The sequence below is a fragment of the Belonocnema kinseyi genome, chromosome 5 (assembly GCF_010883055.1).
Source record: "Belonocnema kinseyi isolate 2016_QV_RU_SX_M_011 chromosome 5, B_treatae_v1, whole genome shotgun sequence".
NCBI classification, from domain to species: Eukaryota; Metazoa; Arthropoda; class Insecta; order Hymenoptera; family Cynipidae; genus Belonocnema; species Belonocnema kinseyi.
In genome coordinates, this window is record NC_046661.1 from 131,078,872 (window position 1) to 131,094,644 (window position 15,773).

Sequence of the window (15,773 nt, forward strand, 5' to 3'; positions counted from 1 at the left end):
TAGGACGTCGTATAGTCTTCGTAAAGATGTCGTAACGATGTCATAAAGACGTCGCCAAATTTTGTGCCCGATGGGCAGTTTGCTTTTCCAAATTCCTGCACAGGAACCTGTACAGCTATACAGGTTCGCGTGAAGTTCCGTGCAAAGAAACATGTACAGGATCACCCGAGGTTCCTATACAGGACTTCTCAGCTGGGAAAAAATGCTAACTAGTATAAAATTTGTTAGAAGTTTATCAATTTAATTATTCATTTCTCTGTTTGGAAATGATTCCAGGAGCTAAAAAATACGAAAAGAGCTCCAAGGATCGTTTAAATATTTCTACGTTATCGACGTGGTCGTGACTCATGAAAATGGAGACTCCTCTATTTCTCTCTTTCAGTGTCTCCAGAACGTGGGATTTTTCGGCCCCCACCACTCTCCCATCTGGGAGCGACACATTTAAACGTAGCGTGTCGGTGAGTCGGCTCTGCTACATGTCGCGTACGCCAGCCTTCTATAGAGCCGAAAATGCACGAGCACGAGCCCGAGTCCCCCCGACCTCACGATTCGTTTTCGGTGGCTGACTCAGTGATCCCAGATCTGAAACGAGACGTGGTCCAATACTATGACACGTCTATGTCCGTGTGAATATGGTAGGAGACGATATAAATGCCTGCGTTGCGCGCGCAACCCATTTCTCCTCTTCTGAATTTGAAAACTCGAAGGTGCACGATTGCCGGTCGGAACACTTCGGCGGTTCTATTTATATCTCTATCTGCTTTGAAATAAAATGAAGAGCTTGGGACTTTAATATTATCAGATTTCGATGCTGGGCTGGCGATTCTCATGATTTGAATACTTTGCGCGCCTCTGTACATGCGTGTATTTTGAGGTTACGTTACTTCAAGTATAAAATATAAATTATATAAAAATTTATACTATTATATATATTATTAATTATAACATTACAATTATATTATATTATAATAGTCTTCTTTAAATCTTGATCCGCATTTGAAAGAATTTAAAGAAATTGGTGATTTTGGAATTCATCTCGTTTGGATAAAAACTCAATTATTTGATTGAAAAATTAATTATTTTGTTAAAAATGTAACTATTTTGTAAAAAGCCTCTTTTCCATGAAAAGTTCAACTACTTTGTTAAAATTTTTATTACTTTTATTTGAAGGTTCATCTCTTTCGTTGAAAATACATTTTTGAAACTGACATTTATTCTATACCATTTTTGGTTAAAAAATCATGTATTTTATTAACAATTCGTCTTTCTTTGTGGAAATTAAATTGCTTTATGGGAAATGTATACTTTTTGATTAAAAATTACATTGTTCGGTTGAATTATCAACTGTGAATATTTTTTGGTTGCAAAGTCATATTGTTGTAAATGCAACTATATTGTTAAAAATTAAAATCATAATTTTTGGGTGAAAAATTCGATTATTCACTTAAAGTTGAACTACTTAGTAAAAAAATTAATTATTTCTTATTAAAGATCCATAATTATAGTTGAAAATTGAACTATTTGCCTTTAAATTAGGTTAGAAATTCAGCTTTTTTGTACAGAATACTCTTTTTGACTTTAAAATTAAAAAGTTTATTAAAATTAAATTGACCTTTTTTAGTAGAAATTTAATCTTTTTGGTTGAAAATGTTTCATTTTTGGTCAAAAATGCAATTCTTTGGTTAAAATATGAACTGTATATCTTCTTGGGTTTAAAAGTCAATTATTTCACTAAGAGTTGAACTACTTTGTAAAAAAAATACGTTTCTTTTTAACAAGGTTTTATAATTACGGTTGAAAATTTAACTACTCGTATTTGACTGAAAGTTTAACTCTTTGATTGAAAACTCATATTTTTCGCTTAAGAAATTCAACTTTTTGTAGATAATTCGTCTTTTTGACTGTAAAATTAAATAATTTCGTTGAAAATTCATGTATTTTGTTTAAAGTTTGTCTTTTTTTGTAGATCATTTATTTTCTTGGTCGAAAATTCATCGGATTGGCTGACAATTCAACAACTTTTTGAAAATAAATTTTTTCCGTTAAAAACTATTTATCTTTATCTGAAAATGTAACTATTACAGGATTGATTAAAAATTAATCATATACATCGGTTTAGTTTGAAAATATTTTTTTTATATAACATTAATCTTCTTCGTCAAATATTCACCTTTTCCTTGAGAATTTAACAATTTTGTTGAAAAGTCGTTTTTTTTCCTTGTTCAATTCAATTTTTTATCACAGCTTTTATCTGGAAATTGAACTATTTCATTTTTGGTTAAACTTTATCCTGTAAACTGTATTAGTCAAAACACCAATTATTTGTTAAAAAATTAATTAATTTGTTTTCGATTATTACTTCAAATATTATGTCAGTCTAAAAAGTGTTTATCTTGAACCCATTCAATTTGAAATTTTTTAGTTAAAAAAAGAAAATTTCGTTAATTATCAGCAATATTTGACCGTTCTTTTAAAAAAATCCATTAAAAAAAAAAAAGAATCCGGAAGATTTTAAGGAAATTTTTTTATTTTGCAGTTTTTTTAATTTTAGGAAAAAATCTAATTAACAAAATATATCAATTTTCAACCCAAAAGTTTACTTTTTAACAAATCAAATTATTTTTCTATCAAATAATTGGTGTTTTAAGTAATGCAATGTACAGGATAAAGTTTCAACCAAAAATTGAATAGTTCAATTTCCAGATAAAAACGATTAATTTTTAATCAATCCTAGATAAAAAAAATAATTTTTAATTGAATAAATGAATTTTCAATAAAATTGTTAAATTCTCAAGAAATAACATGAATTTTCGACTAAGAAAATTAATGATCTACAAAAAAAGACAAATTTCAAACAAAATACATGAATTTTCAACAAAATTATTTAATTTTAAACTCAAAAAAACGAATTATCTACAAAAAGTTGATTTTTTTCGGCGAAAAATATGAGATTTCAATCAAAGAGTTAAACTTTGAACCAAATACTTAAATTTTTAACCATAATTATAAATCCTTGTTGAAAAAAACTGTATTTTTTTACAAAGTAATTCAACTTTTAGTGAAATAATCGACTTTTAATCCCAAGAAGATGTACAGTTCATATTTTAACCAAACAATTGCATTTTTGACCAAAAATGAAACATTTTCAACAAAAAGATTAAATTTCTACTAAAAAAGGTCAATTTAATTTTAATAAACTTTTTAATTTTAAAGTCAAAAAGAGTATTCTGTACAAAAAAGCTGAATTTTTAACCTAATTTAAAGGCAAATAGTTCAGTTTTCAACTATAATTATGAATCTTTAATAAGAAATAATTAATTTTTTTACTAAGTAGTTCAACTTTAAGTGAATAATCGAATTTTCCACCCAAAAATTATGATTTTAATTTTTAACAATATAGTTGCATTTACAACAATACGACTTTGCAACCAAAAAATATTCACAGTTGATAATTCAACCGAAAAATGTCATTTTTAATCAAAAAGTATAAATTTTCCATAAAGCAATTTAATTTATACAAAGAAAGACGAATTGCTAACAAAATACATGATTTTTTAACCAAAAATGGTATAGACTAAATGTCAGTTTCAAAAATGTATTTTCAACGAAAGAGATGAACCTTCAAATAAAAGAAATAAAAATTTTAACAAATTAGTTGAACTTTTGATAGAAAAAAGGCCTTTTTTTTACAAAATAGTTACATTTTAAAAAAAATAATTAATTTTTCAATCAAATAATTGAGTTTTTATCCAAACGAGATGAATTCCAAAATCACCAATTTCTTTAATTTCTTTCAAATGCGGATTAAGATTTAAAGAAGACTATTATAATATAGCATAATTATAATGTTATAATTGATAATATATATATAATAGGATAAATATTTATATAATTTATATTTTATACTTGAAGTAACGTAACCTCAAAATACACGCATATGAAGAGGCGCGCGAAGTATTCAAATCATGAGAATCGCCAGCCCAGCATCGAAATCTGAAAATATTAAAATCCCAATCTCTTCATTTTATTTCAAAGCAGATAGAGATATAAATAGAACCGCCGAAGTGTTCCGACCGGCAATCGTACACCTTCGAGTTTTCAAATTCAGAAGAGGAGAAATGGGTTGCGCGCGCAACGCAGGCATTTATATCGTCTCCTACCATATTCACACGGACATAGACGTGTCATAGTATTGGACCACGTCTAGTTCCAGATCAGGCTTCACTGGTTTATCGTTCAGTCACGTTTAGTGAAGTTAAAACCGCTGTGGCACCGATAGTGGGATCAGAAACGCCATAAAAAACAGGAAAAAGTGGGAAAGTGCATAAATGTATAATCAACTTTATTAACTTAAAGGTATAATAATTTTTTGAAAACTTCCTATCTGAAATAATAATGTATTAAAGATATTATATGTGTCGATAACATATATTTTGTTTAAAAGAACCATATATTGAGAATTAAAATCCCCATTTTAAACTTGTACAGGGTGGTCATACGAAAATTTGGTTCGCAAGGAGAAATGAGGGATTTTAAAAGAAATTGTGCAAAAAGTGAGCGAATTTCTATAAATAATTGTCAAGGAGACTAATTTTTTATTTTTTTTTTAGAAATTGTTTTATTCCGTTTAGAAAATATTTAATGTTAAAAATGTTTCAAAATTGAAATTCTGATATTCGAATATTACTGATCAGGAGAAACAAAAAATTTGACTGGGAAAAATGAGGGAATTATGAAATAAAACTTTTGGGGGAAATTTGATTATTGATAGTAATTAATTTGCCTTATATTTCAATGTTTCATTTTTTTCTGATAATTATACTTTTAGTCAAAATTGGTATTAGTTGATTGAGAATTTAAGAAACTTGTTCAAAAGTCATCCTTTTTGTTTAAATATTTAACACTTGCTGAAAATTCGTCTTTTAATGTTAAAAATTAATTTTTGTTTGCAAAAAAATTACTTTTTGTTGAAAATTCATTTTTAAGTGTTTAAAATTACACTATTTTGACAAAAATATACCTTTTTGTTGAGAATCCATATTTTCGTGTTAAAAATTCTGCTAAAAACTTTCTTGGTTGAAAATTCTACTAAAAACTTTCTTGGTTAAAAATTCAACTATTTTGGGAAAAAATAACTTTTTGTTGAAAATCCATCTTTTCCTGTTTAAAATTCTTATTAACACTTTCTAGGTTGAAAAATCGATTAAAAACTTTCTTGGGTAAAAATTCAACTATTTTCTTAAAAATTGGTCTTGTAGTGTTAAAAATTCTACTATTTTGGTGAAAAATTAACTTTTTGTTGAAAATCCATATTTTCTTCTGTAAAATTCTGTTTAAAACTTTCTTGCTTGAAAATTCTACTATTTTGTTGAAAATCCATATTTTCGTGTTGAAAATTCTGCTAAAAACTTTTTTGGTTGAAAATTCAACTATTTTGACAAAAAAAGTTTTGTTGTTTTCGTCTAAAAAATAATTCGTTTTAGAAGATATTTCATCTCGTTTTTCGTCTTGTTGAAAATTAATCTTTTTTGGTAGAGGATTTAAACATGTTGTCGAAAATTCGTCTTTTCATTGGTTGAATTTTGTTTCTTTATTTAAAATAAAGTCTTTTTCGGTTGAAAAGAGAACTATTTGTTTGAAGGTTGAACCAATTAAAAAAAAATCATTTTTCATTAAAGATTCGTAATCTTAGTTCAAACTTACTCTCTTCGATTGAAAATATTTTCTAATTAATCGAAAATTAATTTATTACTGAAAAATTAACTATTCTACTTGAAGATTCACCATTTCAGTTAAAAATTCATATCTTGTTTTAGAAACCCAGCTACATATTTTGTTGACAATTTATTTTTTAGCATATTTAAAAAAATTGGATTACTTTCTTAAAAATGTATTCCTTTTTTTTACTGAATATTCATATTTTGATCGAAAATTTAACTCTTTCTTTGAAATTTTTCGTTTTCTTTCAATTTGGTTCAAAAATTCATCATTTTAGCAGAAAATTCATCTCTTTGGTTTATTGAAATTAAATTCTTTTACTGCAACTATTTGTTTGAAAGTTCATTTGTTTAGTTTAAAAATTAATTTCTCATGAGAGACATTTCACCCTTTTTGGTTGAAATTCAACTATTTAGTTAAAAATTAAAATATTTTCTTAAAAATTTAATTTTTTTGCCGAAAATTGAACTTTTTGTTTAAAAATTGATCTATCTATCTATTTAAAAAAATGGAAATATGTCAAAAAAGTTCACCTCTATTGGTCGAAAATTAAACTCCATTGTTGAAAATTCGTCCTTTTAGATTCAAAGTTCACCCAGTGGGCACAAAATTTGTCGACGTCTTTACGACATCGGTAAACCTTTACGACAATTTTACGAAAACCTGTGTCCATGTCGTTTCAGTGTCTTTGCGATATCGTAAAGACATCGTCAGATCATACGACTCATTTACGACATCGTAAAACACCTTAGCGATATAGACATAGGATGTCGTAACGTTGTCGTCAATATGTTGTAACGATGTCGTAAAGACATCGCCGAATTTTGTGCCCAATGGGCAACTTTAAGGTAAAAAGTCTTCTTTATGCATAATATGAATAAATAAATTTGAAATTAAAAAATTTTAATCTAAAAATTATTTACTCTGTTTAGAGAAGATTCTGTATTACAAATTTTACAAGATTAAAATGCTGATCTTTGAATTCTAATGGCCGGGAAGAATAAAAAATTGGTCATAAAAAACATTGGGAAAAGTCTGGGGATTTCGAAAATTTAGTTTGGTATTATAAAATTTTGGAAATTTACGAATAACAACAAAAAATTCAAGCTTAAATTGTAGTTTAACAGGTATTTCCCACAAAAAAAGGCTTCCCAGTGGGCACAAAATTTGGGGACCTCTGTACGACATCGTTACGACATATTTACGACATATTTACGACATCCTATGTCCATGTCTTTTCGTTATCTTTGCGGTATCGTAAAGACATCGTCAGATCATACGACTTATATCTGGTTCAAAGAGTTATCCCAGTGGGCACACAATTTAGCGACGTTTTTAAGACATAGTTACGACATCTTTACGGCAACTTTACGATATCCTATGTCGATGTCGTTAAGATGTCTTTATGACATCGTAAATAAGTCGCATGATCTGACTATTTCTTTACGACATCGTAAAGACACCGAAACGACATAGACATATGATGTCGTAAAGATGTCGTAACGATGTCGCAACGACGTCGCCCAATTTTGTGCCCACTGGGATGTTTGATAAATTGTATTACTTATTACCTCGCCCTATTTAAAAAGTTGACAAAAAGTGACAAATTAAAAAAGAAACACAACCGTCTAGAATTAATATAGAAAAAGATAGTCATAAGCAATAACAAATTGGTTTAGAAAATGGTGTTTTTTAAATATCATTCATTATTATAAAACTATTACTTAAAAGTGGATAAAAAGTTTAGAATTAAAGAAAACCCCGGAGCTTTCTAGGAATTATCTAAGAGAAGCGAGTTATAAACAATAATAAATCGTTTAAAAAGTTCTGTTTGTTAACTAGCATTATTTATTGCTTAACTAATTAAAAACTGGGGAAAAAAGTAAAAAATTTCAGAACAAACTGCATCTATCTAGCAATAATGAAGAAAAAGATAGTTATAAACAATAAGAATTTGTTTACATAATTAATTTTGCTAAATTGAAGTAATTATTAACTCACACCAGGTGAAGAATAGACAAATAGTCGAAAATTTCTTTAAAAAATCGCAAATTCAAATTATTCTTCAAATGAAATATAATTAAAAATTATAAAGTATTGTTACAAAATTAATTTTGCTAAATTGAAGTAATTATTAACTCACACCAGGTGAAGAATAGACAAATAGTCGAAAAATTCTTTAAAAAATCGCAAATTTAAATTATTATTCAAATGAAATATAATTAAAAATTACAAAGTATTGTTACAAAATTAATTTTCCTAACTTTGAGTAATTATTCACCTCAGTCTAATTAAAAATTGGATACAAAGTAGTACATTTTTTAAAACACTGATATTTTCCAGCATCAATATAAGAGAATATTATCGAAAATAATAGTAAATTATTTAAACAGTTGTGTTTGTTAACATTAATTAAGTTTGATATCACTTTAATTGAAAATTGTATAGTAAGTCGAATTTTTTTGAAAAAAACCGTGAGTTTCTAACTTTATTTTCAGAGAAAATTGCTAAGAACAATGATAAATTATTTTAACAATTTATGTAAACATCTGATTGTTAAGGTAAATTTACAGTTCAAACTAGATTTGCCAAAAATGGACGATTCGGAATGAAATTTATAAAAACGTATATTTTCTTATGGGAAATTCTTATGGGCTTGCGGAACCTCTTAATATTTTTTTAAGTACATTTTTCGTGTGGATTCAAAAAAATTTCCGGGCAATATGTATGAAAATTGGAGAAAAAAAATTAGACCATCCTAATGGTCACCTCGATGCCATTTTACACGTTTCTTTTTTTATAATTTCTCAATATTAATTACTTCAATTGTTAAAACCTTAAATCTGAACTTTATCAAATTTTTTTGTTTATTTAGGGTTTAATAATTTAGCTTTAATTGAATTTAACACAAAATCATCATATCTAAAAGAGTAAATGTTGATTTATTAAAAAATATAATCTGATCCCATAATTATGTATTTTTTTGGTTCCGTGCAGAATAGAAAAAAAATTCAACATGGATGAATTGTATTTCGATGAATTCGATTTGCATGATTCAGTCGATTTGGATTATGGATCAAACGATTTACTGGATTTTAATAATGGATTGGACGATGAATTTTATTTAAATGATGGATTCTGTGTGGATGATGTATTGGACTATGAATTAGGTTTTGATAACGGATTGGACGATGAATTGTATTTGGATGATGGATTAAATGATGGATTGGATTTGCATAATGGATTGGACGATGGATCGGATTTTGGTAAGGGAATGGATAATGAATTAGACGATGGATTGGATTTTGATAAGGAATTGGACGATGGATCGGTTTTTGATGATGGATTAAACGATGGATTGGATTTTCATAATGAATTCAACGATGGATTGGATTCGGAAAATGAATTAGACGATGAATCGAATTTAGGCGATGGATTAAACGATGGATTGGATTTTCATAATGGATTGGACGATGGATCGGATTTTGATGATGGATTAAACGATGGATTGGATTTTCATAATGAATTCAACGATGGATTGGATTCGGAAAATGAATTAGACGATGAATCGAATTTAGACGATGGATTAAACGATGGATTGGATTTTCATAATGGATTGGACGATGGATCGGATTTGGATCATGGATTGGATTTTCTTAATGGATTGGACGATGGATCGGATTTGGATAATGGATTGGACGATGAATTAAACGATGGATTGGACGATCGATCGGATTTGGATGATGGGTGGGATGATGGATTCGATTTATGTGAAAGCATAATAAATGAGTAAGTAAATAATTTTATAAAATTCCTTTTGAAATTAATTTGCATTGCAGTATTTTTTATTTCTTATAAATTTTTCTATCTACTCATTCTTTTAATAAATGAATTATTTTGATAAATACTACTTTCAATAAAAACCTTGTAGTTTTTCGTCGTGAAAAATGATTCTAAAGAATGTTATTTATCACGAAGGCACGAAGAAAGAGGGGCTGGGTGTAATCTGAGAGTCATTTATAGTGGCGGGCAGAGGAAGTATTTGTTACAATATCCATAAATACTTTTTATTGACATTCCTATTAAGATTATGTCTCAAAAAATGAAAATTTGAATACTCTGCAATTAAAAATATTCAGAAAAAAAACAAACAAAAAGGATTAATTCAAAACGAAAAATATCATTGTTGATAATGTAATTATAGAAGATTTTAATTTAAAAAATAGTCCATTTTAGTTTTAATATTAATTTTAATTAAAATATACTAATTTGTAATATTACAGCTGAATCTTCAACCAAAATTGATTAATTTTAAACTGAACGGCTAAATTTTTAACAACAACAAAATCAGATTTCTACCAAAAGAAATAAATTTTTAAATCGAAACGACAAATTGTCAAAAAAGAGTTTAATTTCCTACGAGAAAAGATTTTTCTGTCAAGAAAGATCAAATATTTTAACCAAGTTGTTCAGTTTTAAAACCAAGTGGGTCAAATAGTTGAATTATAAACTAAAAACTATCTAAATGAAAACGTTGATAATTGAACTTTTAAGGAAAAACAATTAATTTTCGACCAAAATTAGGATAGTTACATTTTCAGAAAAAAAATTAATTTGAATTATAAATAATTTCCAACAAAATACCCTATTATTAAAAAGAAGGTATGTAGCGGCTCATCCCCATACTGTTGTTTCTAGCGCCTAGCCTCGTAGATACGAGTGTGAGTCCTTTTTAGTCGCGACGATTATCGCATCTGTTTACATTATCTATGTAAATATTTAAAATTATTTCAAAATTTAGATAAGCGATATGAAATTGCTCCCCCCCATTAAAAATTATAAAATTGTATATCGGTAAATGTTTGGTGATCGCGAGAGAGGCTTTGATCTGATCTAGGTGGTTAAAAATTCACCCTTTAATTTAAAAATTCATTTCCTACGTTGAAAAATTTGATTTTATACATACATTTTGTTGAAAAATTGTTTTTTATTTGGTTGAAAGTATTTTGTATTTTCAACTGAAAATGTAAAAAATTATTTCAGTTGAATATTCCATAATTCCAATAAAAATTCATTTGTCTTGTTAAACATTCAGTTTTTTTTTAGTTGACAATTCATTTTTTTGGTTCAAAATTCACTTTAAGAAGTTTTTTCGATAGTTCTGTTGTTAAAATATATTTTTTTGTATAAAGATTCGTCATTTTAATTCAAAACTCATCTTTTTGGAAATGTAACTACTTTGTTAAAAATCGATATTTTAGATTTAAAAATAAAATTATGTTTTTTTAACTCATGAAATTTGTGGAAAGTCCGTCTTTTTGTAGAAAATTAATCTTATTGGTTGATAATTCATCTTTTTGGTAGGTATAAAATTCAAGAATTTTACTTGAAGATTCATCATTTGAATTAAAAATTCTTTTTTTGTTGTTGAAAAAATAGCTATTTTCTGGAAAATTTGTTTATATTTTGGGTGAAAATGAATTTTTTTACCGAAAAGTTAACTCTTTTATTGATCTTTTTCTTTCTTTTTTGGTTGAACAATGATTTTCTTAACTTAGAACTTAATTATTATTTAAGTTTTGGTTGGCAATTTATCTTCGTTACTCAAAATAATAATTTTTTTGGTAGAAAGTTAAAATATTTCAGTTGAAGGTTCATCATTTTAATTGAAAATTCATAATTTAAGATGAAAATTAGACTTTTTCTATACATGTAACTATTAAATTTTCTGTTAAAAATTGATTTTTTCTAGTTCAAAATTTAACTATTTAGTTGAAAATTTGTCTCCTTTGTTTGAAAATTCATCTAATTCGTTAAAATTCACGTATTTTGTTGAAAAATGGTATTTTTTGGTAGAAAATTGATGTTTTTGTTTAAATATTAATTTCATTGTTTAAAAACTAATCTTTTTGATTAAATTTTCAAGTATTTCAGTTCAATATTCATAATTTAGTTAAAAATTATGTTTTTAAACTCCAATATTCCAGTTGAAGATTAATAATTTTATTTGAAAACTCATTTATTTATCTTTATTTGCTGAGAAAATCGGGAAATTCCCGGAAATTGCAAATCGTCCGCCGAATCGCCACCCTGACTATAATATTTTTTATTTTCTTTCATTTTAAGAAAAACCTTCTCATCTGCAAACGCTAACCCACGTACCTTCACTGTCGCGAGATCCACGCCTTCTTCGTCTAAGAGGGCCATTCTTATACACTTTTCCATGAATATAATAAATAATAAAATACAAAAAATTAATTTATTTTATTTCGTAGCCCAAGGAATAGTTTTCGTGCAAAAATAAACTTTATTATCTATACAATTTTTAGATGATAAATATATAAATAAAAAGTAAAATATTAATTTTCAGTGAAATAGAAAACGAATTGGATCCAATTATTCTTCAGACAATTCCACAGTACCCAATTCCTGAAGAACTTGTCAAAGTATTGAAAGAAAATCTCAAACTATATGACGGCATTTCGGATGAAAGCCTAGAATGGATCAGTTTTCTTAGAGATTTATCCGACTTGAAATACATCAAGGATACAAATTATTTAAAATTTCTAAAACATCTTCTTTACCTCGAAGAACATTACAGCCAAGAATCCGCCGATCAGCTATTTCGAGACAAAATTAATCGAGCAAAATGCCCTCCAGATTCTGATAATTTTGATATTAGAATTCCTCTAAAACTTTTGAATAAAAATGTAAAAGATTCTATAATGTTTAACGACATTGTCGAAGTTCAAGCACTTACAAGTCCAACGAAATACAATTTAGTAATAACGAAGGTGGATCTGAATCTGAATATCGTAAACGTGAAAGCCCCATCTGGGTAAGTGAAAAATAAAAATGGTTATTTCTGGGCGTTGTTTGGAGCAGAAAAGTAGGTTATTGTTGGTGGTGGGGTGCTTTATCGGCCTCGGACGATAAAGTGCACTTTATTGTCCGCAGGAACAGCGCACGCAAACGTGGCAGTTACTTCGATTTACGCGGCTGGTAACAGGGGATTAAAATTTGAACAAAGTTTGCGAATTTTAAGAATTTTTGAAAGATGGTTTCAAAAACCTTCACCTTTTTCCCCTTTTCCCCTCCCCTTTCTTGTTTTTTTGCTTAAATGCGAACTGACTTAATAGAACTTAATAAGACGATTTTTTTTAAACTTTGAAAAGTTTTAGATCACATTTTTGGTTCGGAAGTCTTCTCGTTTGGTTAAAAATCCTAATATTGGTTTGCAAATGTCATTGTTTTTTTTTTAAAGTAACTATTTTGTTAGAAGGTTTTCTTGTTTTTAATGCAATCTACTTTATTTTAAATTCATTTTTTTAGTGCTGGATTTATAATTTTATTTGAAAATTCAATAATTTGATTAAAAATTTAACTATTTTGTTGAAGATTCGTATTTTTTGTTAAAAAATCTACTGCTTTGCTTAAACTTAAATTCATGTTTAAAAAAAAACATTTTTTTGTTTGAGAATTCATCGTTTTGGTTAAAAATTCATATTTTCGAATTGAAAATTGAACTGTTTTGTAGAAAATTCGTCTTTTTGGGCTGCAAATTCAACAGCTGGTTATAAAATTTAACTATGCGATTGAAAATTTATATTTTTGGTTAAAAATTCGAATATTTTGCTTAAAATTGATCTATTTTTATGAAAAATTAACTATTTTGTAAATAATTAACTTGTTTGTCCAAAAATCATATTTTCGGGTTAAAAATTCAACTTTGTTTTAAATAAATCACCCTTATGGTTTCAAAGTGAAACAATTAACTTGAAAGTTGATGTTTTTTATTTGAAAAATCCCATTTTTTAGTTAAATTCAGCTCATGGAAAAATTTTCTTCGTTGTTTTTAATTCAACTGATTAAAAATTCAATTTTTTATTAAAAATTAATTTTTTAAACTGAAAATCTGAGGTTTTAATTTTGGATAAAAAAATAGCTACATATTTTAGCTTTTATTTAAAAAAAATTATTCCCATAATATTCTCCTATTTTCATTTTAATAAATTAATTTAAAAAAAAAGATTATGTTTCTATAAGAAAAAAAAACTAATTTAAAAGAAAATACATGAGTTTTTCAATCTACAAAATATATAATTAAACAAAAATGGAGTAGATTAATTTGCAGTCGAAATAAATCTTTAAACAAAAATAGTAGGAATTTTTAAAAAATAGTTTAATTTTTATTTAGATACTTGGATTCTCTACAATAAAATTAAATTTCCAACCAAAAAAGATGATAATTCAACACAACATGTAATAATTGATATTTCAACCAAAAAAGTTGAAAATTTCTTAATACAGTTGACTTCAACAAAAAAAACGTATTTTGAGCAAATCAAAAACTGTCACTAAGAAAAATAGTTCATTTCTGAATCAAATATTTGAATTTTGAATAACATTTTCGAATTTTCTTCCAACATAGTAAAATTTTCAAACAAAACAAGTTATTTCTAAAAATTGTGAACAATACAAAATTTCAAAACTTGGCTTTAAAATATTTGACGTAGTTTTTATTAATTTTATTAACTCTTTTGAAATAATTTTCAATTTTTTCATAGAATTCATTTTTCAAAATAAAAAAATCATTCCAAATTCACCATCAATCTCGCGAAAATTTTGTTATTGTCTTGAAGCCTTTCAAAATTCTTAAAACATTATTTTTCACCGACATCCTTCTTTTTTGAATTTTAAAAACTAATTTTTCTCTTCGTTTTAAAAGTGTGAAAACTTTTAGAATTCATAGTGTGGTAGCAAAACTTTAAGAACACAATTATTTTCTAATATTGAAAAAAACATTTACAACAAAAATATTATTTTTAATAATATTGTTTGAATCCATTTAGAATCAAATTTTGCTTACATTATGAAGATAAACGTTGGTTAAACCTCAAAGTGCATACATGGTAAAAATCACGGTAAGGAGCATCGTGGGTGTTCAACGCCCCAGCGTATTTAATCATGTATTGTTTAACCCCTATTGAATATTTTGCCACAATAAAATTATCCAATATGGTTTTATGTATCTTAAATAAGGTAGAGTTGATTTTATAGTCATTTATTTATTTTAAGTTTGTTAAAAAAATTATTGAAAAAAGTGGAAAAATTGGGTTTTTACTAAAAAATTCATAACTCACGCAATTTTAATTATTTTAACCTAAAATTTCATAACTATATTTTTGAAATAGTCTATTCTCATAAAAAAATATTGCAACATGGGTTCTTTGAAAAAAGATATTTATTTGCAACCCACGATTTTTTCACCTCTACTTTCAACAGCTGCTGCTAGCAGACTGACGCTTCACGCAGTCACGCAGTATGATAAACGACTTTACTCAAAGTTAGTGTTACCAACTAAGGTTAGATGGCGACAGTTACTCAATTTTTTCGAATTAAGTATGGTTTATAAGATTTTGAAAATTTCTTGGGGTGTCAGACACCCACAATACACTTTAAGGGTTAAGATAAAGTTTTCATTATTTATGTCACTAGGATTAATTGATTATAATATTTAAATAAATATAATTGCAGTTTCATGAACATATATCAAGAAGGAGCGGAATATATTGTCAAGTTTAAATGTTCAAATTGGCCAATTCGAGTGTGTCATTATGCGATCAGTTTACTCGATGAATCCAAATTGTCTCCGCTCTTGAATCCTACCCTGAGGGAAGTTTGCAAACAACCGATTCCGTAAGCAAATTTAAAATTTATTATTTATTTATATTGAACTTAGCAAATCTTCACATCCCAAACTGATCTCAGAACAATCATTACTTTAATAATAATAATAACAACAATAATAATGTGGCTCAGTTGGTTAGACACTTGGACTTCACCTCAGAGGTCCGGGGTTCGATTCCTGAGCCGGTACCTCTGGAAATTTTTCAATGTACCTTTACCAAGGTTCTGGTGGTTCGGAACCCACCTTAAGTTGTAGGTCCCCGTATCGTGTACTTGACTGCAACCCAGTCCGTCAATGATGGAATAAAAACCAGACTTTATCCAATATGTCTGGGCAGACTGCTCTCATCAGATCACTTGATTGC

General features: G+C 27.3%; 2 protein-coding genes across 2 annotated transcripts in view; both read left to right on the plus strand.

Moving 5' to 3' along the window:
• The first annotated feature begins 4,316 nt into the window (after window positions 1–4,316).
• On the plus strand, window positions 4,317–9,158 carry LOC117173889. The gene is made up of 3 exons (XM_033362534.1): window positions 4,317–4,356; window positions 8,716–9,049; window positions 9,147–9,158. Exons 2-3 carry the CDS (start codon window positions 8,735–8,737, stop codon window positions 9,156–9,158), a joined length of 327 nt encoding a protein of 108 aa, XP_033218425.1. The 5' UTR covers window positions 4,317–4,356; window positions 8,716–8,734.
• A 3,076-nt stretch (window positions 9,159–12,234) lies between these two features.
• Window positions 12,235–15,773, plus strand: part of LOC117173890 (putative helicase MOV-10) — a 28,642-nt gene continuing 25,103 nt past the window's right edge. The window contains exons 1-2 of the mRNA XM_033362536.1: window positions 12,235–12,556; window positions 15,256–15,417. Coding sequence (XP_033218427.1) covers window positions 12,444–12,556; window positions 15,256–15,417 — 275 coding nt within the window. The 5' untranslated portion in view covers window positions 12,235–12,443. The remainder of the gene's footprint in view (window positions 12,557–15,255; window positions 15,418–15,773) is intronic.